The sequence below is a fragment of the Convolutriloba macropyga genome, chromosome 9 (assembly GCF_964194025.1).
Source record: "Convolutriloba macropyga chromosome 9, txConMacr16.3, whole genome shotgun sequence".
In the NCBI taxonomy this organism is placed as follows: Eukaryota; Metazoa; Xenacoelomorpha; order Acoela; family Convolutidae; genus Convolutriloba; species Convolutriloba macropyga.
This window is the reverse complement of record NC_134476.1, coordinates 61,981,979-62,007,140: the sequence shown is the minus strand read 5'-3', so window position 1 is coordinate 62,007,140 and position 25,162 is coordinate 61,981,979. Positions and strand designations below refer to the sequence as shown.

General features: G+C 35.4%; 2 protein-coding genes across 2 annotated transcripts in view; both read left to right on the top strand.

Moving 5' to 3' along the window:
• LOC142345923 (ATP-dependent RNA helicase DHX8-like) overlaps window positions 1-25,162 on the top strand; it is a 468,212-nt gene that overhangs the window by 285,011 nt on the left and 158,039 nt on the right. The window lies entirely within an intron of this gene.
• The window catches only part of LOC142345922 (uncharacterized), a 95,949-nt gene that overhangs the window by 30,214 nt on the left and 40,573 nt on the right, over window positions 1-25,162 (top strand). Inside the window, 3 exon segments of the mRNA XM_075398381.1 lie at window positions 10,017-10,127; window positions 14,343-14,422; window positions 14,424-14,539. Of these exon segments, the coding sequence (XP_075254496.1) occupies window positions 10,017-10,127; window positions 14,343-14,422; window positions 14,424-14,539 (307 nt within the window).

Below are 25,162 nucleotides of genomic sequence, written 5' to 3'. Positions count from 1 at the left end.
ATACTTCAAATTGATACATAGCTTTAAAAGCTACTGAGTTAATTCTCTGAAAAGAAAATGTTCCAAGACAAACACAAGTTGTTTTACATGAATACAGAAAACACTAATGCATACTTACGTCTATGGTTCAGATTGAGTCTTTGAGCGAAACTTGTTTGTTATCTACTAACAGAAAACATTAGCAGTTAACTTCTTATCGTTCCTCAAAATAAACCATGTCAATACTATTCCAAATCAAAATTATTGTAAAAATAAATTGATATTAAACAGATGACTAAGAACCATTTGCTATATAAACTAGAAGCCATTGTAACCATGAAAATCAAACAAGCACGCCAATAGGTGAATTTAAATGAATTTGAATTGTCCTGCTTATTCTTTTGCTTTATTTAAGTTTAAGTCATGTTGCTTAACTGGAGCACACTGGGGGATCGATATGTATTTCCTACTAAACAATTGCAAGCCTACGTACTCACTCTCTATTTATCTCAACTTTTGCTGCAACACAGTAAAGTACAGAGTAGTATACACCTTCTTGATCAGAGACGAGAGAATACTTGAGCAAACTAATAAAAGTGCTTTTAGCCGGAAATTTTTGTAAGCATTTTTGCAGAGCAGACTGAACTTCTCAGACGCATAATGCAAGTCTTCTGCTTTATGCGTAGCAAGCTAATGAAAACATTGAAATGTCAATGCGCGAGGTACTTAAGAGAAAATTCAATTCATTTTACCACTGAAAAGGAATAAGAACTAGTCTAACAGATTTGACAACCGAGGCCACCTCGAAATGTTATAGGCGTTCTTTGGAAACTATTTGTGCTAATAAAATGATTGCTGATATCCCATTCAACGGATTAACTTTATTTTTAACTGAATGTTTGCTTCTCAAAATAACACTTTAACGTTTTCATTCTTGACTTGTATTCCATTGAGTAAGTGTGTGCCAAAACTCAAACTCAACTGACTGTTTATCACTCATAATGTACCATATCCTAACGCAATGTGAAGTCTAATTTCAGCGAACAATTGTCTATCAAACTCGATATGAAAACAATATTGCCTTTATACAAGAAAAGAAGGATAACGCAATTTCAAGCTGGACTACCGTCGACCATTGCCTCATACCCTAAAAATTTTTCGACTTTGTTAATACATAACCTAATATAACCGAAGAACAAGACTTTATCAACAACTCAACGCCATCGGAAACTGAAGTAACTTCTCAGCATATACCTAATACTTAGACTTCTGACATAGCATCACTTCCCATAGACATCAAGAGGATTTTGCGCAATTACGATTTCGAAAGTATGCCCCCTTCAGAAGCCATTTAGAATATTTCGCTGTTTCAGAAGATTTGAAAAGCTCGAATTAAGCAGAATTGAAGCCAAAATAACCACTATTCAAGATAAAAATGATCATACTACATCTTGCACATCGGATTATGACAGAAAGACTGATATCTTCCATTTTAGAACGATTCCCTAGTCTTCTTGAAGAAAACTTCCAGAAACTTAGCACTGAGCCATCGTCTAACAAGGCTCTACAAAAGAGAAGCCGTTTTCGTGTTGTTCGAGGATGTGTCCTTCACAGTGGAAATTTTCCAAAAATAATGAGATTCGCTGAAAATGTGAGATGTTAATGCAACAATAACAACTAGAACTGAAAAATGCTTGTCGATTAAAGCTGATGAATTAGACTTTGGTTTCCGGCATTGAATTGCTTACATTTTTAACCTGTTATTTTGAAATGCTGTGCATTATTAAACTTAGGCTGTGTATGCTTATTATCCAAAATTTAGTAGTTGCAAAACCACTCCTTTAAACTACAGTTTGTTGATTCAACATTATCCATGTCAGTGAAACAGGAAACAGTCTTCGGTGTGCTTATAAGATTAGAAAGTCAGAAATTTTTTGCAGAGTAGGATCCCCGAATCGTTCTGAAAATGTTGGAACGGATACGTGCAAGAGAGCAGACGTTATGAAGAGCCGACGTTAGAAAACGCCGCAACATATTTCGATTTAAAAAGCCGAAATCCAAAAGTTGCCGTTAATTACCCTAAATTGTTAGTTGATTAATAAGAAAAGTACCTGATTGGGCTAATTGGTCTCATGTTTGGTTATGATAGTTTCATATCAAGTACCAAGAGCCGCTGAGGCATGGCCATGGCCCGCGATTATTTCAAGATAATTATTTATTAATTCGATTTCAGTGTCTAATACTAGAAGATACTAAATTTTCATTTTTCAAATTCTCGGCAGTTCAGTCTGCTCTGAAAAAATTCTTGCATAAAAGTGTTGGCTAAAAGCACTTTTATTAGTTTGCTTAAGTATTCTTTTGTCTCTGATCAAGAAGGTGTATACTACTCTGTACTTTACTGTGTTGCAGCAAAAGTTGAGATAAATAGAAAGTGAGTACGTAGGCTTGCAATTGTTTATTAGGAAGTACATTCGATCCCCCAGAGTGCTCCAGTTAAGAAACATGACTTAAACTTAAATATAGCAAAAGAATAGGCAGGACAATTCAAATTCATTTAAATTCACCTATTGGCGTGCTTGTTTGATTTTCATGGTTAAAATGGCTTCTAGTTGATATAGTAAATGGTTTTTAGTCATCTGTTTAATATCAAGTTATTTGTACAATAATTTTTGGCATATTATTGACATGGTTTATTTTGAGGAACGATAAGAAGTTAACTGCTAATGTTTTCTGTTAGTAGATAACAAACAAGTTTCGCTCAAAGATTCAATCTGAACCACAGACGTAAGTATGCATTAGTGTTTTCTGTATTCATGTAAAACAACTTTTGTTTGTCTTGGAACATTTCCTTTTCAGAGAATTAACTCAGTAGCTTTTAAAGCTATGTATCAATTTGAAGTATTTCAGTATGTTACTTAAGTAATTCATAAAATTTTATAACCTAAGTATTCATTAACGCAGACGCATAACTTTGCTATTCCAAAAAGCTATGGTATCAAGAATAGTAAGCATTTAACGTATCAGAACAAAAATTCCAATATATGCAGGAAGTGAATACTTGTCCGTTCTCTTATGAGTTTCCTCAAGGCAAACTATTGAGGTCTTATAAGTACAAATTTGTTACAGTAGTAATGAAAAATCAGCTTGTACATATACAGTTTGTTTGACAATGATATCTTATAGAACTTTGTTTTGCATAATCTTAATCTTTTATGTCAGCTAGGCTTTGTTTTATATTAAGTCTTTCAAATAAAAAACAAAGTTGACGTGAAAAACGTTTCTTTTCTTACCATTGTTAATTCTGAAGTTCCTTAGAGTTTTCCTTTTTGAGCGCCATGAAGAAAACATTTTCATACTACCTGTGAGACCGCTGACTTGTAGCATAAATTGCCGTTCAAAAAAGCTTTATTGAAGATTAAGGTTTTGCTATATGATTACTCCTGAAAAAAGACTTTTTCATGTAGATAATGATTCTACCATTTATTGTTATAAAGGATACAAATTTTAATGAAGATAAAAATCATGTTAAATTACCATTGTTTTTATTGACAATAGTGGCAATTACCAAAACACGCAGTAGTAAAACTCCCCCTGGAACTTTTTTCCATGAAAGTTTTACATATTTCTCACATTGTTTAAGCTCAGGGAAAATCAATATACTGCATTAAAAAACCTGGAAATCTTATTAGCCTAATTGCCTCTATAATCAAGATTTATCTTTTGAAAGTTGTTTTTTTCTTTGACTCAGTTGAAAGAACTCAAATCGACTCTTTATGGGATCCATAACAAACAAACGTTTGAAAACATAGAAACCCTTTCGGAAAGATACCATATAAACGAAGTACACAAAACCAAGAATACTTATTAACAAATAGAAAAGTGAATCACTAATTTCGGAAAATTTTGAATACTTTAAACTGTGAACTTGATGCGCTATGGATAGCAGAGTTTTAACAAATGGAAACTTTTCCAAATCGGCCAAATGAATGTTGAAATATACTTGTCAGTTTGACGATGGTATCAAGGCGCATAATCTGATTTCTACTGTCTGTGTTGACGGTTTTTTATGGTAGCAAAAAAGAAAGTTAGTTAAGTTAACTGTTATTAAAGGTAGCCATGACTTAAGAGTATCTCCATATTCGTAATTTTGCAATATTTAAATTTCATTAGCCGAACAATCTTAAGAGAAAATTAATCATTTAAAAAGTTGCACTGACCACTCTTTTCAAGAATTACTGGTAAAATATGGCAACACTGCTGATGCGTTTTTTTCTGTACTCCTTTATAGAAAAATGCAAAGTTATACTCTTCAGGAATGCTTGTAGAACTCGTGCAGTAAGATTGCATAATAGACCATGCGAATATAGTCTATATAATATAGTAAAATATCAAAGAATCTTATTAAACCAGGTCTCCTTCGCTTTTTTGACACATATATAGCTGTAGTTTAAATAGATTGTGAGAACGTGTTTCAATTGTTTTGCGTTCGCAACTATAAAACACAACTCAACTATTATGACGTAATTATCACTTGAATACTATTTTTAGATCACAAATTCAAACTTTGACTTTTAAATAGAGCGATACGCTAAGTCTTCACATTTTATTTTATTTGGTAATTCAAAGTTACACAGTCACCGATTATTGAGTTTTGAATACTGAAAGTATTTTTTTTCAATGTCAATTATCTTTGAATAGTGTTTTTAGAACACAAACCCTAACACAAACTGAAAACTTCAATTTTTACGTAGTAATCCGCCAAGCGTTACCATTTTAATATACTTGCTTATCGATTATCGAAATCCATACCGCCTCCGGTGGTTGAGTTTTGAATACTAAAGAATTCTTTTTTTAAAAAAGTCAATTATCCTTGAATACTGATTTTAGATCACAAACTCGAACTCAATGGTTCAACTTTTAGGTAAAGTGATCGGCCATGTTTCACATGTTTATTATACTTGATTATCCAAAGCCATGCCGTCTCCGGTTGTTGAGTTTTGAGCACTAAAAAGAAGAATTTTGTTCACTAAAAAGAAGTACTAAAAAGAAGAAATTCCGCCAAAGAAGAATTTTTTTCACTAAAAAGAAGCACTAAAAAGAAGAAATTCCGCCAAAAGTACTCTGGAACCATTTGGTGTCCATTTAGTGTAAGCATACGTTGAAAACAAACAAAATTTGTTCACCTGAACACCTAAATTTCAGGTCTTTGTTTGAGTTCTCAAATCCAACAAGAATTTTTCACTCAATTTTGCTGAGAAACGTTTCATGAGGTTGATTTATTTTCCATTTTCTTGAGAATCAAGGATTAAATGAAATTCAATAAAATTATGAAGAAGTTTATGCAACAACAATTGAAAAATCATGTAGCGTTAAGTTTTCGATGAATAGCAAGTTCACAATTACAGTCTTAGCTCTGAACACAACCTGAGCCAAAGCTAAGGTTAATATGAAACTTAACTAATACATTGTTTTTTTGTCAAGCTGTCCCAGCAGTTTTCAATCTACAAAAAGTATAAAAGGATTCAGAAAAAGTTGCTTAATACCTGACAATTGAAATAACAAGTGACTCTGAATAAACATTTGAAAACAACTATATACAGTAAAACCTCAGTTTTTTGGATAATGTAGGTACGTTGTAAAGACTTTTTTGAAACAAAAATTTGTCTACGAGGTTGATATTATCAATAGACACAGCGCAGCACCATTGTGAAGCACTCAATATTTACGCTATACAATCCTCCAAATAAGAATCTTAAAAAAGTTTAATTTATATGTTTCAATTAGTTGCAAATGGAATCAGACGTCATACACTGATTAATCAAAAAAACTCAGCTTTGGAACAAAAAAGGTTGACTGATCCTTCATAAATAACAAAAGTACACAAAAATGTTGTACTTCAAAAAAAGAACATGATCTAAAACTTATTTGAAGTTCTAAAAATTAGATTTTTTTCGCTAAAAAGTAAAAACCCTACATTATTTTTATTAATTAAATACCACCTCATGTATCAAACTATAATTTTTTTTTAATTCAGAAAATTAACAATAAGTTGAAAAAATGTTGAGATAATGTATGCAACAATGCATTTAAGAATTTTTCATATCTTTGAAAAACCTTCAAGCACTTGATGATCTGTTGAAAATAATGGCGGGTAAAGTCTGTCGGTTTGCGTTAGTCAGGACACGTTGCCTTAAAATAGGTAACAGCTTCTGTTGCTTATGTTAAAAGAGTGTCTAGAGATAAGAATTGTTTTCGTTTTTTGAAAAACAAAAAACACATTGTCGTAGATAGTCAGTAAAAAAAATATTTGATGGTAATAAAAAGTAGGTTGTGGTGGTAAGTAATATTGTAACTTAGAAACAATAAGTAGCTATAGTTGTGAGTAATAGTATCTAATAGTAGTTTTAGGTAGTACTAGTAGGTAGTAAGAGTAGGTACTAATTGTAGATGGTAGTTGCAGGTTGTAGGTAGTAGCAGTAGTAGGTAGCAGTAGTGTTGTGTTCAAATCCGAAATGTTCGCCAGACTTCTTGGCTCAATTATATGTTATATAGACTCTGCTCTTTATAATTTTAGATTCCTTGGATGTACCTCATTGCGATGCTCTATCAAATATCGTTACGGTCATGTTATTCTTAAAACGTCGACAGAACAATAAGTAATCCAAAATATTAACACAAGGTTACTAAATGCACAGTAATTTTGATTCAAGAAAGAACAATAATTAACTCTCTTGATTTTTGTTGGCTTGAGCTGCGCTGGTAATTTACTTCCAGTGTTCATTAGTTGAGTATATTGAGTATGTTGGAACCATTTACTGAGGAAGCTATTTGCTTTGTTTAAGATTCAATCTCTGCACGCATTATCCATTAGTGTTATTCCCAATACGCAAACAAGACTTATACACTACTGAAGTTGTTTCTAGCAATCCTCGCAGATACAGAGGTTTTGTTCGTTCTTGCTTAGTTGATCAACTGGCAAAATGATTTTGAAAATTGAGCTATTTTTACAGATCCAGTGCAAACTACTCTTCTTGTACATCATTACACTTTTTGTCTGATTCAAGCTCTTGATAAACTCCTATCATTCTACTTTATATAACTAAAAAGTTAGCTGCTCCCTTATATCATAGTTTTCCCACCAAGTTTTTCGGCTTTTCTGAGAATTTATTCTTTTACTTAGCTCAATTTATTATTTATCTCTCAACAATTCATCTCAAATACATTTTTCCTGTAAACAATCTTGCTCATTCGTAAAAGGGTAGCTGAATAAGTGGAGAGAAATCTGTTTTCAAAAAGCTTGCTCAGGACATCTAAAATTGTTTTTGTCTCCTGTGTTTCAACATTTTTTTCATTTTCTTGCCAAGGATTAAAGGACAAAAAGCATGAATTTAATTTCTTTTCTGTAAAAAATCAAGATAGGTGTACAAATTATAATTTTCAAAAAGCATACTCAGAACATCGACAAATCGTTGTCGTCTTCGGTTGTGACTTTTTGCTTGCCAATGTTTAAAGGACAAAAGCGTGAGTTTTGACAACGCGTAATTTCAAAATCTGTTTGTAAGATATAATATTACTGGATTGTGGAGACGAATATCAACATTTTTCTGAGCAGTTAAATTGCCCTCCAGGGACTTATCTCCCATGCTCTCTCTCTCTCTCTCTCGTCAGACTTGCTTGCATATAAATACATAAGCACATTCAGACATATATACATACATTCCACCGTATACATATAGAAAAACATACACACAAAACCAAAAACGTCTTGATATATACACACATTTACAATTTCTACACACAAACATATTACTAAACTTAAGCACAGTTATATTTACTTATAAACAAATCTACACTTTCATTATTATATACATGAATACGCATAATTTTATACATTTGAAAGAAAATTTTTTTTCTTTCATTTTCAATTATTCTTTCAGACATAAAAATTACAATTTTGAACACATGCATGCAAACATACGTAGTTGTTTAGATAGAAACATAATAGTTACAAATGTATATTAAAAAATAAAGAAATGCTTTCCACATCATACTGCACATTTGCAAAAGTATTGTCAATAAAAACTGCTTCTGACTGCTCTTTGACCTATTTCAGACCATTTCAGAAACTGCGTTTTTCCGGTCCTCCTTGGTTGAACAAAAATGAAGTCCACAGAAATCACTTTTCAGTGCTCTCTCATAGCGCAAAATCCTTTTCGGACCATTTAAGGACTTAGATAAATTTGAAGTTAGAAAAAATTGAAGTTTTTGTATCTTACGACCCCCATACTGCATAGGTGAAAAAAAAGTTAAGTCAACAAAAAATGGTTTTTGAGTGCTCTTGCATAGGGCAAAATCCATTTCAGACCGTTTTAGGACTGAAAAACTATGAAAAATTTTGATTTTAGGGCACTCAAAAAAAATCACTTTTGAGTGCTCTTTCATAGCGCAAAATCCATTTGAGACCATTTTAGGACATCGAAAAGTTTTCGAAATTTTTTTCAAGTTTGAGGGCCTTTAGTATATGTAATGCGAAATTTTTCCTATCACCACTAAAGTGATATAGTCGGGGAGTCTAACCAGCTCAGAAGTGCTTTTTCTCTCTACAGTAGCAATTTCAACAAGCGTAAGTTACCCAGTGACTGTAGGGTGGGGGGTCCGGACCGCCTCCCTACAAGAATTCAAGTCGACCAAAATCCTGATATCTTTCGAAATGAAAGTTTGTTCAAGTTTCAGCAGTCAGTATAGCACCAAGAGTCTACACAAGACTGCTGAAACTTGAACAAACTTTCATTTCGAAAGAAATCAGGATTTTGGTCGACTTGAAGTCTTTTGGGGGGGGGGGGGGGGGGGTTCGGGGTTCGGGGTTCGGACCCCCCCCCCTACAGTCACTAGGCAAATTACTGAACTACTGGCATTGTCACGGGCTTTTAGAAATTTGCCCGATGCTAGTCATTAATGTTATATTTAAGCTGCACTGATTGAAGAAACTGTTTGAAGAAGTTTGGAGTAGTTTTTCTCTGTGGTCTTAATTTTGTTTCACTGCAAAGGTTAGCAGGTTTTTTTGTGAACCTGTTTTGCACGGCCATAAAATCAATTATTATATATGCAAAGAACAATCATGCTGAATGTTTAACTGAGAAATTGGTTAATGAGATGCAAAAAAAAACAAAATTCACCTCATTCAAGTGCATCAAGAATATGCGGTGAACTCTCACTTCAGATGTTCCAAACAGAATTATTTCTCTGAAAAACTCGTGTCAGAAACTGAAATGCGCGCAGTTATTGGGGCTAAACTGAACAATGTCCGACAGGGTATCACACATTAAATAGCAACACTCTAGCTCAAATGAAAATGATTAGCCTACCAGCTGCATGTTGAGGTCATCAGAACAATGTGATATAAATTAAGCGGTTTTTTCCATTATAGCCCCCCATTATGGTATAATTACCATGCTGGGGGCTATAGGTCATGTGACCACTAATGGGGGAACTATAATGGGAAACCCCAAATTAAGCTACATTTTGTTCTGTCAGAAGCTGCAATTGAGGAACCAATGCAAACGTGAACTTTGATCACCCCTCCCTCCTGCTTAGTTGGTCCATATTATTTTCAACCCCAAGCGCCTGTTTTATAATATTACATAATAGTTTACCATGAAATGGCTCGTGCTCTGTAACTGGGCTTACCTGGCATAAACACAACGGAAAAGATCCGTGAAGTCACGCAAAATTATAATCGGTTCTTTTCCGTTTGTGCCCCCAGCTTAGTGGGTTCATATTATTTGCACCCCCCCCCCCCCGAGACTCACGTGCAATATTTTTACACAATGATTTACTATGTAATGGCACATGCTCTGGGGGGCACAAACTGAAAAGATCCTTATAATCAATTAGTTGACTTCTATGCAATACAAGTTGTCTGCTGTTCGATAGCAGACAAAAATATCAAAAAATTGAAGTGTGCAAGGTTTTCATGGACATGTTGTAATTCTAACAGACCTACTTGTTAAGTATAATTTGTGTTGATGTCTTTGCAGCCTCACTAAGTGCCAATGAGGGGGGCTTAGCATTGCCCTCCCCCTCGCCTTCGGTACAGTCTACTGTCTCGTCCCAGGGGGACACCCCGAAGGGCAGACGACCCTCTTTCAGTAAGTAGTTGGCCCAATTCACCTTGACTTATTCCTATCGGGTGGATTGCATGGAATATCATCCGTTTGTATCATCCGTACAATGTTACGAATCACGGATTTTAGTATGAGTGTCATGTTCCAAACCTTATCATGTTGGACTCACTGCTTAAAAAGCAGGTTGCGATACATCGTAAGTCAGTCAATTGGAGAGTCCTTTTAAAGGGGGCTTTGCCTTTTCTGTGTTCGGCTATGTTTGTTGTACATGAAACTGTCATTATGTTGGCATGCGCGCCTTTTTATTGTCTGTGTTTTTGTTGTATCACCGTTTATTATCATCCTTGTTATTATCGAGCATGTTATATATCAGTTGTAATTCACATTCCTATTCCTTCACATTTTATAAAACTTGTCTGAAATCTGAAGATTTAGAGCAGTTTGCATGGTTGAGTTGGTGCTACACTAAGATGTTGGAGGTACACTATGAAAATTTTGCTTTATGCTCAAGTTGTTTGCGAACGGAAATATCCATTGTTGCATAATAGGTAGTGTACTTTGATGCTCCAAATAGAACCAGATGTTCCTTACCGATTAGTTATAATTAAATCTAGTTTTATGAATTTATGGTATGTTAGTCTGTTGCATGCTATCCATTTGTCGAGTGAAAGTGTATTTTTAGAACTCAAACTCAAAGACGAGTCGGTCAATATCTCTTCGCTCAATAGTATGGCATGAACTGGAGAAATATGGTGAAATTTTAATTATCTCACTCACAAACAATTTTTCTGCTTAAGGGTTATAGAATGGGGGAATTACATGCGAGGCTTGCTTTTATTTGCGGCAGTCAAGTTTTCACATTTTGTTTACGAGTGGTAGAGAAAAAATTAAAACGCCATTTTCGAAAGAAAAATTGAAAAAGATCGCTCGTGGGGAGTTGATGACAGGTCTGCTGGGAAGGCCTTATTGGTGCAATTTTTCGGTTTTTCGTCTTTTCAACTTGTTTGATAAGTTTTGAATGGCCTTTTTTCAAAGTTGATAACATAAACACGAAAAATATACTAGTTTTTACAATTTTGCAAATTTTTGACATCTTTTAGGCTTTCCAGCCGCACTGGGCAGGAAACCTCCTCTAGGGTTTTATAATATGTTAATGCATAGTTGGTCTGGGCAATGGAATGCATTCTAATATCACCAATTTTTGATATAAAATTTGATTTTTCATTTTCTGAAAGTTATTGTCATGTTCCTAGTTCATCGATAATTTTGACCAATGAATCTTTTTAAGGCTTGAAATTGGATTACTGCATAGCCTCTGGAGACAATTTAAATAATTCTGAAGGTATTAATATTAGAATTTTTGCAATATTTCAAAATTTGCAATTGTTTTGTAGCAATTATTTTGAGGTCTTGCAGCTGGGGTAAAAGATTGGTTTTGAACATTTTATTTTTGCAAAATTTAGAAACTTTTGTTCATTTTTGCGATTTTATTTGGTTTTAAAGCATTTGTCTTTTTCTCGAGTTTTTCTCTCTTTAGGGGCCAATACACCCCTTTTCATGGTTTTGCGTAGGTTAACATTGGGTCTAATTTATTGGATCTATTTCGGCCTTAAGGGTATAAGCTTTGAATTGATCTGCTGGCCAGTTACAGTGATTCCTAATTTCATTTTAAATTACTTGAAAGTTACATACCGATAATCAATTACTTGGAGAGAAAGTACCATTAATATTTTATATCTGATTAACACGGTACTAAAAAAGATGTCCGCTTTATTCAGTAATGCTTTGATTTTAACTAGCGCTTTTCACTGACTATTTCTTGCTTTGCTTAAAAAATTGCTGATCTTGCTCAGCCATTTTGCTTAACCAACTAGAGATATTCTTTAAAATAGATTACCTCTAGATAAAGTTTGCGGATGATAGATTCAGAATTTATAGCGTGAGTTGAGGGAAAACACATTCGATTTAGATTGTAAAAAGATGAACAAATAAGGCACATGCGGGTGAGATGATAGATTCAGAATTTATAGCGTGAGTTGAGGGAAAACACATTCGATTTAGATTGTAAAAAGATGAACAAATAAGGCACATGCGGGTGAGACTGTGATGGGTGAAACTAGACTGAAAAAACTGAAAAAGATCCTTCTCAAAAAAGAAGCTGAATGTTTTATGCGAACGAGCTGGAATTCTACAGAAAAGAAAACAGTACGGAGATACTATTTTTCGGATCCATTCTGTCCCCCCCCCCCCAGGCTAGTGGGCTCATATCTTTTATGCCCCGCAGGCGCACGTTCTATTTTTCTACATAATAACATGTTATATAACAACATATAATTTCTAACTGCGGGCGTAGAAAACACTGGGGGGGGGGGGGGGGGGGGAGGGGAACATAATAGATCCTATTTTTCTTTAACGTCTTCTACTGCTTCAAGTTGACCAAGCGTTTGTGGCCTTTTGTGCATGCCTAATTTAACTGCTTGCTTTTTGGAATATCGAAGTTCGGAAATTGGACGTGACTTAAGTATAGGTTACGTGACTACGCTTGAAGTCACTGAGAACTTCTGGCGTTTATCCAGAACCGCGTAGGGGTTCAAGATCTTCAGTAAGAATTTCGAAGTGACTTCTGTAAAATCACGTAACCTAGCTTAAAACACCCCAGTCAATGGAAGTCTTCTGGCTACGTTTATAGGAATTTCTGGCGCTGCTTTTTTTTAACGTTTATAACGTGCACGTGCGTGTGTTAAGCGGTGGTCAAGGTTACCGATAACATGCTGCAGTTATAATTTTCCTGCATAAATGCTTCCGAATTTAATGGCAAGAACCTTGTGTTATGGGCAATCAAACTTTGTTTCAATGTTGTTGGGTTGTTTTATAAGTTCTCAAGTGGGCGTTATCTTGAGGAAAATACGTTTGATACTTGATTAGTTTTTATTAGTTTTGTGAAGTGGGAAATGTATTTAATTGTTTCAAGTGTTAGTACTTTACATGTAAGAGAGGGCATGCATGATGTTGTCAAACTTTTGAGATAACATTTTGATGTAAAGATATATTTAATACAAGCTTAATAATGACAAAATTTTGAGGCATGTTTCAATTTGGTTCGTAGTTCTCTGTGGTTTGAAAGCTTACAGACAACTTAAATTGTGATTTGTAAGAATGGCAAAAGAGTTAAGTGCAGTCTTCTTGTGTTAGGTCATCGGTCAAGTTTCTCGAGTTAGGATCTGAAGAGACACTTAATTGAAACGTCATGAGAACTCGATACATGTATAGTTTCATTTGAAGTGTGGGATCTTTTCCGTTTGTGCCCCCCCCCCAGCTTAGTGGGTGCAAATTATTTGCAGCCCCCAGACGCACGTACCATATTTTTACATATGATTTACTGTGTAATGACACGTGCTCTGTAACTGGGGGGTGTATAACGTACTCGGGGGGGGGGGGGGGGGCGAACGGAAAAGATCCGAGATGTGTTAGGCTGAATGTGTTTGTAAGCATGTTGACATAGTGTGTATTTGTTGTTCATATATGTGAATGAAAATTGTAATCTGACAGCCATAGAGTCCTGCAGAAGGTAAGTGATAGTAAAAACTAGAGAGCCAGGGGAGTCTGGCCCAATGGACGATTGCCAGGTTTTTGTTGTGGTCCTCGTTCATCAAAACTGGAAAGGAACCATTCACGATTTTTCCAACATATGCAATTTGGGTCACCGTTTAGGGTTAACTTTTTAACAGTAGCCAGTCTTTTCATAGGGCATTATTCAATAAAGTTTTGATTTAATTTAGCTCAAATTAAATTTTGTCAACCTAAATCTCAAACTCGGCAAAAGTAACATTTTGAGCTCTAGTAGCTTTCAGTGGATATTGAGGGGATTGGCAGTCATTGAGAACCCGAAGACAAGATGTGCAGTCCTCGCTGCTGTAATCAAAGTTCTTCATCACATTAAACAGCGACTGTTACCGCATCTTTCATTAGCCTAACTTGGCAACCAGGGAATGATTCATCATTTTTTTGCGTGTTTCATTGTGGAAGTCATTTACATTTTTAATTTTTGGGATCTACTGTTTTGACCCCCAGTGTTTTTATGCCCCCAGTTACAAATAATAGGTTGTTATATAGCACGGTACTATGTAAAAAATAACACGTGCGCCTGGGGGCGTAAAAGATATAATCCCACTAAGCTGGGGGGGGGGGGGGGGGGGTTGGCAAAACAAATAGGATCCAATTTTTGTTGTGGCTGTTTAGTGTCCTTCAGTGGTGCGGACGAGAAGCTCAACTGTGAGGACTTGACGAGTTTGAGTCAGTTGACAGAAGACAACATCACAAAAAGTGCTAGAGAACAGATTCAGTGAGGGAGATATCTATACATACATTGGCAGTATCCTCATATCTGTCAACCCTTACAAACCAACTGGAATATACACTCGTGAGCAGAGAGAAAGGTGAGTAGTGTGTAGGGAAAATCGGGTGTTCCAACGCTTTTCTAAAATTTGCGAATAAATATGCGAGGCCGGTTTTTTTCCGCAATCCATTTTAATTGCTCTCAAATGAAATTTGTAATTATATTAGTCACGTGGTTTTTATGCAATTTTTTGCTTGACCGATTTTGTAAAACCCGGAGGAAAAATGGGATAAGCAAGTAAAACCCGGAGGCCATTAAGGGTACTTAGAGTCTTTCGTCTTATAGACTCTCATGTGCACTTCGCCGAAATTGTTTTGAGGCATAAATTCATGTCTCCAATTTGACCCCCTTCCCCCCCCCCCCACCCTCCCACAGCAGCCCTCTTTGCTCCCCGAATCACCACCCCATGCACATCGTTCCACCCGTAAACCAGCGCTCTCACCCCACCCCCCCCCCCCCCCTCTTCATTAGCCCTAGAACGTTCTTTCAAATTTAATTATGGAGTGACTTTTTCATGCTTGACTTCTTGATTTTGGCTTGACCTAAATTGCTCATTTTCGTAGCCGAGTGGTAAATGCTGCAGTATATTACGCTTGAGGTCGAGGTTCGAAACCCATCGTGTAAGGACTTTTTGCACCTAAAAAGTTATCTAGACTACAGAGCACACTGAATTAAATTGCCCAGCCTGTCGTTCCAGAGCAATTTGTCCGACGTAAGTCGTTTTACGTTTACATTTGGGTACCGAATTAAATAAATCAAGTAAAATTTCGACGAGAGGTTAATTTTAACCTCTATAATACTTTCTTGTAAGTTTCTTGTGTCAGAGGAAAAAATGAGAATCACTTGATGTACAAGGTCTAGTGAAAGCAGATTTTGGAGATAAGAAGAAAGAGACAAACATATACGATAGATTTGTATTTTCTTCTCATCACTAGATTCGTGAATACAGCAAAACTATCTTCTGATTAATTGTGAAAATAGTCTCTGAAAAGCGAACTTGATTGATTCAAGAGAAACAGGATAAGACTTTGACTGAAATTTTATCCAAGCTAGCTTCTCTAGTCAACGGAAATAGTGAGCGAGGTGTTTTAAACGGAAAAACAGTTTGAAATAGTCTTTTAGATGATTAAGGGCTTTGTTTTCTACTTCATCATGCGCTGATTCTCCTGAGGCTTTGGAGTGGTTCGGATACTGAACAAAATTGAAGAATGGAGCGAAAAGAGTGATTTTTTTTAGTTCATTTCGCTGTTTTCGAGAGCAAGTGTGAAAAAATTTTGTGTTCACGTGCGGCTTTTTAAAACCGTTTTTTTTTCTCTAATTTTTTGGTTTAGAAGTTTTATTATGATATTGTATTATTTTTAGGTTTCTTTTGACAGTGCTTTGAAGATTTCTGGTCATTAATATGAATTTTATACGATTTTGCTAGTTTTTATACGATTTTGCTGAATTTTATACGATTTTGCTAGTTTTGCTATTTTGCTGTATTTTAGCAATTTTGTTATACTGCTTTGTATTTTGCTTTGTTTTGTTATACTGCTTTGTATGGGCTTTAAATGGACGCATATTTGTTATTGAGTTTTTAGATACTAAGCGATTACAGTTTTATTGGTATTGAACTGTTTTTTCGGTAATAAAAACGACGGTAAATTGAAAAATTTTTAATTATTTTTCTTAATTTTTCCAGTTTTGCGTTTTTTTCTAATCTTAGAATAGTCTCCTAGCGTATTTTACTTGCCTATTGTTTTGCGATCTTTTTGATACTGTATTAACTCCAATGAACGTTTTTTTCCTCTGTTTGCTCTCGTGAAATTAAAAATCATCATTTTTTGATTTTGTTTTCAAATGCTTTTCTTTATAGCTTTTGGAGATTCTTATTGTTCAAATTAGTTGTTTTTGCTGCCGGATGATGGTTTTGATTTTAGTTCGAGTTGTTTCGGTAAGGATAATTGATTAATTTTTATGCAGATTTTAGTAGTGGTAGTAGTAAAAGTAAAAGACTTTAATTTACCAACATAAGGGGTTTCAACATATCGTTTGATGAAATTCTTTGAATATGGTTTTGAAAAAAAAAATAAACAAACTTATTTTTTACAAAATTAAAATAGGCAGAAAGTACATCGGCACTTAATGGACCAAGTGCATGTAAAGTCCCGTAGGTTTGTGGAGAACTCTCTCAAGAGGCTTTTGAGGTTTTGACCTACATAGAATTCTTTATTTTGTCAGCCGATTTTCTTGTTTGTAACCGTTTGTTTTGCTGTGACGTGGAGTAAGTACACTACTGTAACAAAAAGCTACAAAACGCACTGTTTGTACGCTTTTAGTGTTATTTTTGTTGAAAAGGTTTGGTTTGCGCTTAAGCCGTCAAATTTTTAATGAGATTTAATTCCAATTTTCTCAGCCTACACAAAAGGATGGTTAAGGTGCTTCTACTCTTTACCAAACTGTTCAAAGAAACAGAGGGATATTCTGGAATGGTCAGCAAATATTGCCTCTATGGGTCCAATTTGGCAATGTATGGGCAATTTCAAGTCAACAACTTTGAAAACAGACAGTTCTATGGTAAAATTTGGAAGAGAAAGTGTCGGAAGTTTGACTCAGGTATAAACAATCCGTCTAGTAGTAGTTGTAGTAGTAGTAGTAAAAGACTTCAATTTACCAACATAAGGGGTTTCAACATATCTTTTGATGAAATTCTCTGAATATGGTATTGATACAAAAAAATTATATTTTTCAAAATTAAGATCGGCAGAAAGTACATCGGCATCTAATGGACCAAGTGCATGTGTAGTTTAAATCAAGCTGAGAGTCACGAAGAATTCTCTCAGGAGGCGTTTGTGGTCCGCTGGTGGTTTCAAAATATTGAAAGTACCCGTCTCGTTAAAATCATTTACATAAACCTGTACCCTTTTGAAATAGGATTTCGATGTTAGTTGCTTTATTGTTGGGTTGATGACAAGTTGATTAGTGTGTTCGCTTCTTAATATCCTGGAACTGATCTTGAGCGTGAAAATATCCTCAAACTCAATACAAGTTTTCCCTAACATAGAGATGAAAAATCGAAGATCTTGCTCAATAAGCTGATAGCAGATGGGTATGTTGTCTGAATATTGCAAGGCTGAAGTGTAACTGCGTTTTCCATAACACCAGCACAATCCTCTCCAGTAGAATTTTAATTATATCTCAAGTGACCAATATCGAGAAACCACGCTACAGAGGCGTATTGGAGCTTAGATAAAACGCTGGTTGTGTACATATTTTGCTTGAATTTATTTGGTAGGCTATATGGTACATTGGGTCTGAGACAATTGAAACTTCTTTGAGCTTTCGTTAGCTTATTACGTATGCGCCTACTCCACTTTAAATTGCTACAAATTTCAACACCTAAATTGGTTGTATAGTAAAATTTATGTAAAGAAATTTGGTCTATCTTGAAATCGCATTTGTGTGCTTCTGAGATATGAACATAAACAAATTTCTCTGCGTTAAATTTCAAATAATTTTCTGAAGACCCGTCTGCAAGTTTATTGACATCTCTCTAACATTCAGTAAAAACATCAGAGGTGGCACATGACAGCTTGCTGTCATCTGCAAAACAAAAACAGCTGGAACTTTCCGGTAGTGATAACATAGCATCGACGTAAATTAAACATAGCAGAGGTCCAAGAACACTACCTTGGGGAACACGACTGGTAATCGTAACTTCATCTGAGAATATTTTATTGATGCTAACACGCTCACGCTGGTTTCTTCCGGTTAGGTATGAGAACATAAGCTGCAAGAAATCATTGTCAAGGCCGTACAACGATAGATTTTTAAGCAAGATTGCATGGTCTACATTGTCAAAAGCGTTCGCAAAATCCAAGTAGATAACCAGTTCGACGTCCTTGTTAGTTAGAATAAATTTCGTCAAGAAAAAGGAGCAGTTGAGTATTTGTTGAGTGTTCTTTTCTGAAACCGTGCTGCCTATTGCTCAATTTATAGTGGAATTTTGAGTAAAGGAAGTCAAAAATAGTTTTCTGCTGTATTAATAATAATCGAGGTAATATGGAAATGGGTCTATAGTTCTCAACTTTGGTTTTTGACTCCTTCTTGTGGTTTGGGGCAATTAAAGAACACTTCCATATCGTTGGCAACTTGCGGAGAGATAGCATGTTACTGAACACTAAATGAACTAGAGGAGCCAATGTAACAGCTCAGTTCGTGACAACGAATGGGGATATACCGTCTGCAAAAGCGATAGTGCTCGGAGGCACTTTTTCAAGCAAAATGCTGATCTGTGCAGGTGTCACGAATAAATCAGACAGCTGAATATCAGGACTCTCAATTTCATTCGGAGCAGAAGTAGGAAAAGAACGTTTTTGGTAAACAGAATGAAAAAAGATATTAAAAAGATTAGCTTTCTCTAAATCTGACATAGCAGAACTTTCAAGGTAAGTCATTCTATTTGGCAGTGAGTTTCGGCCACCCAAACATCTTAACATTTTAAAAGCATCGATTGTCGTTAAGTTATTTGTGGATTCAATAAAAAACATTTTATCATTTCACTCAATGAAGTTTTTCACATCGTTTTCAAGCTTTTCGAGTTTTGTAGAGGAGCACTTTTGGCGTCTTGCTGTTTCAAATTTGTTGATCGGGTGCATCGTTAGGGAGCTATAGAAGAAAGGGAACTGCTTTCTCTTCCTGCGTTTTCTAACAATGCAGTATGAAACTAGATTTAGTAACTCTGTGAGCCAGGTTTCAGCAAATTTTGTCTGCGCTGAACAATGAGCGCGCAGGAAACCCATTTTACTTTTGAGTAAATCATGATTGAAGGTACAAGCCGGAAATTCTGATGATAAAGTCGATAAAGAGATTGGCTTGAAATTAAAGTTTACTAAAACAGGTTCGTGGTCGGAAAGCGGGAAATCCAATATTTCGTAGTCATAAGCATCCGAATGTGTAGCAAAAACGAGATCAAAAATGCTGCCTTTTCTGTGTGCCGCAGTTCTGATAATTTGCTCCAAAAGCAATTCTTGCGTGAAAGAATCAACAAAACATTGTTCATCTGCAATTCTAGCTGTGCACTCTTCCCAATTTATGTGGGGCAAATTGAAATCTCCCATAATTGCTACACTGAGATCTTTAGGCGAAGCGGCAGCTGCTTGCATTATCTCCTTAAACTTTTCAGCTATACAACTTCCAGCGGCTAAAGTTAGAAAAAATTCTTGGAGCCCCTGGTAAGTTTAAAAGAATGACTCCAAAATTACTTCTACTATTACTGAACAAGTAGCTCAAGCAGAAATTGTCCATTTCTGTAGCTCAAATGTTTCAATTTCCAATAGCAGAAATTTCCAATAGCAGAAATTTCCAATAGCTCAAATGTTTGTAGAAAAAAGCTCTAAGCGGCCAGCAGTAGGCCTCCGTGTTTACCTTTTTTGCGGTCGCACCTGACTATAACTGAATATGGCAAACCACAGAGAATCATTGAGTCTGGTGTTGAGTAATTCAGCCACATTTCAACCAGGCAATTTAAAGCCGGACTTTTTTGAGAGAAGCTCGACTAAACTCAAGCGCCTTTGTAAGTTGAATAGCTTTACATTGAATAGCAGAATTTCTAGGCTACTTATGTGTTGTACTTATGCTTTGTACATTGAATAGCAGAATTTCTAGGCTACTTATGTTTCATCGCCTGATAAGCAGGGTAGTCATTTTTTCAATCACTTTCTCGTTTTTGATTAGGAACACTTTCCCAGAATACTCTTCTTGCAGAGTACGCTTCTCAACTCTAAGCTGATATTTAGTTCAGATTTAGTCAGGTCTAGATCAACAAATACTGAAAAATAAAATGTGTTGTCCCTTACTTTGATCGATTTTCGAAGAAACTGTTTACGCTTTATATGAGATTTGAATTTAGCGATAAGAAGTTGGTTTCCATTCTGTTCGCTAATTTTCCCAAATCTTTTCGTTTCAATGTCAGCGCTGCCAAAGACAACATCAATCGTTTGTGCAAATTTCTGAACACACTCCTTATCATTTGTCGAGCTGGACGGCGCACTTCCCTTAATAACAAGATTGAGCTTTTGCTTTCTTGTTCGTTTTGCTCTTGACGGATTTCCCTCGCAGTGCAAGACCGCGCTTTCTCTTTGGTCAAGTTATCTAAAAGAACACACGAATAACTCTTTGGCTTTTTTTGCTCATGAATAGCGCAGAAACCGCAAATGAACGGTTTAGCGCAGTCAAAACTTTGGGACAGAAACTTTTGTGACAACAGGGTAGTCATCTGTGCTGCAGGAAATTTCTCGGTCAATAAAATTTTCCTTGGATAATTGCGCTCTTGTAGGGGTGATTAAAAATCTTAATCCTCATGCACCGCTAACCACTGTTAGCGGAAACTCAAAAAATTAACAAAGAAATAAATCTCGAATAGATGAAACACTCTTTGCAGCGACACCAAGAGATTTTATATCGGGTGCCTCAAACACTTTTGTTGTTAAGGTTGTCGTTAAGGATTTACGTTGAATAATTGTCTTCCGCCGGAAACTAAAATCCCCAGTAAGCGGGTCTAACCAATCAATGTCCGGCCTCTGATAACAAGTAATCACAGTACAGGAGCTGAAACAGAAATAAATAGCCTCCAGGGTGCACGTGTAGAGTATTTAATAACACAACAATTAGGCTAATATAACAGAAACAAGCTTTACTTCGGAGTGACAGCAATAGAGATCACTCAAAAATGAGGCACGAAAGCTTGAAAAAGTCACTTGAGAAGTCAAAGAACATTCTAGAAGAAAAGTGCAAATTTTCGTGTTTTTTTTTTCGAAATTTTGCGTTCTTTTGTTGTTTGCTAAAATCTTTGTGCTTTTTAATAATTTTTACTGTTCTAGCTTTTAATAGGAACTTTTTAATTGCTGTTGAACGAAGTTCATAGCAATTATTGTAATCATCTTGGTCTTTTTTGTGCAAATTTTTTGGTTGACCGTTTTTGCGCTTTTCTTTGACTTCTCAAGTGACTTTTTCACGCTTTCGTGCTTCATTTTTGAGTGATCTCTATTACTGTTACTCCGAAGTAAAGCTTGTTTCTATTATATGCGGCATAGCATGTGGTGAATATTGTCAAACACGAAAGCGCAAAATCAAAAGAAACGGGATAAACCGATAAAGACGGGTCATCAAGTCTTTGAGCATTAGGTTATCAAAGTACATTAGAGTTTTTAATTATAGTTTTAGAATATTTGCACGCCAAAGTAAATCACTTTTGACACTGAAAGAAAGCAGAAACATTCGGTAAATTTTGTGTCTTCTATTGTTCTTTTTTGGGTTTCAATCCCGATGTGCGTCAACGGCGGCTATTTTCCGACCGACATTCTGCGTTCTATGTTTATCATTGCCGTTTTTATATCAAGTTGACAGAAGTTTCAAGTTTAAAAGCGAATTAAAATTGGATTTTTTGGCGTGGTACCAATGAAGAGCTAGGTTTTCATGGAAACATTACTATGAATTTGGAGTTACATATTACTCCTTATTTTAAACGGCGGATATAACAGTCATCTTCATATGAAAATATTTGTCTTGTCAATATCTTTGATTGGTTGCTCACCTTTTTGCTTCCCCTTTGATAGGAATGGAGGTTTTGAAACGTTTTGTTTGTTTTGAGTGCTGTGTTGGACTGTTTGATTAGAAGTCGCTCAGTCTCGTCATTTGGAGAGGTGATCTGCAACTTCAGAGAACTTTTTTAGATGACTCATTGATAAGTGGGGCTTCGTTTCAACTAGGCTTGCCTTGTCTCAACTCTTCCCGGTACCCTAATCAATTCGTACTTCTTTATCGATTAGATAGATGCTTGTTGAACAACAGCTTTTAATTCCTCTCAAACAAAGCAATTAATGCAAAAGCGTTCGTCTTTGTCGGATTTTATTTAATTGACCGTTTTTGAGTGTCCTTTTTTGCGCTTGACTTCTTGCTTTTGCATGATCTTAATTGCTGTAGCATTTAGAATTGTGCGCAGCTGAACGCGATAGCCGACAATTAGTCACTAGAGGTCGAATGAAAAGCGCAATGAGATTCGATCCTTTCTTATAGCTGCGAAGCTGTAAGCTGAGTGGAGCTATATTGCGGTGCTCTTGGGTTTTTTTCGTCGTCTGACGTTCTTTTTTTGTTTTACATTTGTTCACACAGCAATTTCTTTTCTCAATTTTTGTGTTTAATTGCTCTCGAACGAAGGTTAAAGCAATTATTGTAAACATGCATCTTTTATGCAAAATTTTTGCTTGATAATGGCGCTTTTGTTCTAGAGTATTATTTGATTTCTTCATACTTTTTCATACGTTATTTCTTCATTTTTGAGTTTTCTAGATTGCTCTCGTTCTGAAATAGTATTTGTTGCTTAAAGTGATTGTGAGCGAAAGAAAATCAAAGCCTTGTAGCTGAGCGTAGCTTTTAAACCGATTAACAAGATGTCAGGTTGACAACCTGGAGGTCCGGGATCGAACCCCAGTGGGGAATTTTTGTGCAACCATCGAACATTTCTGAGATACGCCGTCTCAATTAAATTGCCCCAGTTTGAGAGCTATTTATCCGATGTTAGACCTTTTATGTGTTAAGTTTTTTGAGTAAGACTTTCTGGTTCGAACTTATTTAATGAATTAGTTAGTAAAAACGGCATACTTTATATATTGGGATACGATTTATATCCACTAAACTAGGTGGCCGAAACAGAATCCAAACTTTGTTTGGCCACAAGTTGCTTTTTTTAAATATTTCAGTTATTTGAGCTCCATTCTAATCTTTGTTTAGCAGCAAAAGTTGTTTGCTGTTAATTCATTGTGCCTTTTTAAGAGTTAGAAACTGCGTCACCTGAACTTTGATCTTTCATGCTGATCAAGTGTTATTCTGTTTTCGCTACGTGATGCAGTATACGGCCCCGTAATCGTATTAGAATTAAGTCAATGATTTTTATTTGTCATAATTTACTCCGATTTGTCTCTAAAACTCTAAAACATAAATGAAAAAAACCTTAAGTTTATATATTCTAACCGAACTGCATCAAGAGAGATTGAAAATGGGTTTTCTGATATAATATGTTACTAACAATTTTTGAAGCACTAACATTTATTGTTACATCAGCGTAACATAAATAATAATCAGAAAGGAAAGTAAACAAGGTCCTGAGAACTATTTGACACTACCCCACCATATGATTCAAAACATAACTCAAGAAGTTTTAAGCAAATCAAAATTTTCCATAAAGAAGATATAAGCAAAGGGGCAAAATCAAATTTAAAATTGGTCTGCCTCAGTGTTCGCCAAAGCTTTTCGTCAATTGTGAGTTGCCTCCATACGTGTGTTGTGCGCCTTTGACCTTATAAACCAGGACAAGTAATGGGCATAGCTACGTGTATCCGAAGGGCATAGCTTTGCCCATAAGGAGTCGTTAAAATTAAAATAGTTAATAGCCACACAGCGATAGCTAGGGCTATTATTGGCCTTCTCTTTGTTTTTTATTACAATTCAAAGAATTTGAATCGTATTGGGGCGCTGTCTTTTTTTTAAAGATCTGTTCACACATTTTCATGATTTTTGAAGTCAAATTGGAGTAGTGATTTTGGTCACGCCGAATCAGGAAATGGAGCGAAAAAGCGAGCGGTTTTGCGGCGTTAAATTTTTTGCTCTAATTTTAAAGTAGAGTGAGAACAAGGTGTTTGAATAAAAATTCGCTTTCTCGCTAGTGGTTTTTTGTTCACATGCAGCAATTTCGCTTTGATTTTTACTGTTTTTTACGGTTTTTTGGATCAGATTTTTTTTCTTAATAGTTTTCCCAATCCATTAATAGTTCATTCTAGGCCTAGTTTTTTGTTTTAACCAAATTTCCATTTCTCGCTAGTAGTTTTTTGTTCATATACGGCATTTTGACATTGATTTTATTATTTTTAAAAAAATTTGATCTGATTTTTTTAGAAATGGTTTTCCCAGTTCACTCATAGACCATTCTAGGTCTAATTTTTTGTTTATTCAGTCGATGAAAAATCTTTGAATTGTACGTCAGGACTTGTCCTGCTATGTTTTTTTAAGATCTGTTCACACATATCTATGATTTTTGAAAGCGAATTGGAGTAGTGATTTTGGTCACGCCTAAACAGGAAGTGGAGCGAAAAAGCGAGTGGTTTTGCGGCGTGAATTTTTTTCGCTCTAATTTTAAAGTAGAGTGAGAAAACGGTGTTTGAACAAATATTCGCTTTCTCGTTAGTGGTTTTTTGTTCACATGCGGCAATTTCACTATGATTTTTACTGTTTTTTCGATTTTTTGGATCGGATCTTTTTTCTAAATGGTTTTCCCAATCCATTCATTGTTCATTCTAGGTCTAGTTTTTGCTTGAACTAAATTTCAATTTCTGGCTAGTGTTTTTTTTGTTCACATGCGGTATTTTGACATTTTTTTTATTTTTTTATATGATTTTTCAGAAATTCACTCGTAGTCCGTTCTAGGTCTAGTTTTTTGTTTAATCAATGAAAATTCTTTGAATTGTACGTCAGGACTTGTCCGCTATGTTTTTTTATTTCGTCGTCGCGATTTTTGTTACGAACATATGACGTCACAACCACTTCAAATCTGCTTTTTGTTCATGCAATTTCAACTGAAGTGCGTGTGCGATGTCATTTTTCGCTCTTAGTGAAGCGAATTTTTTTG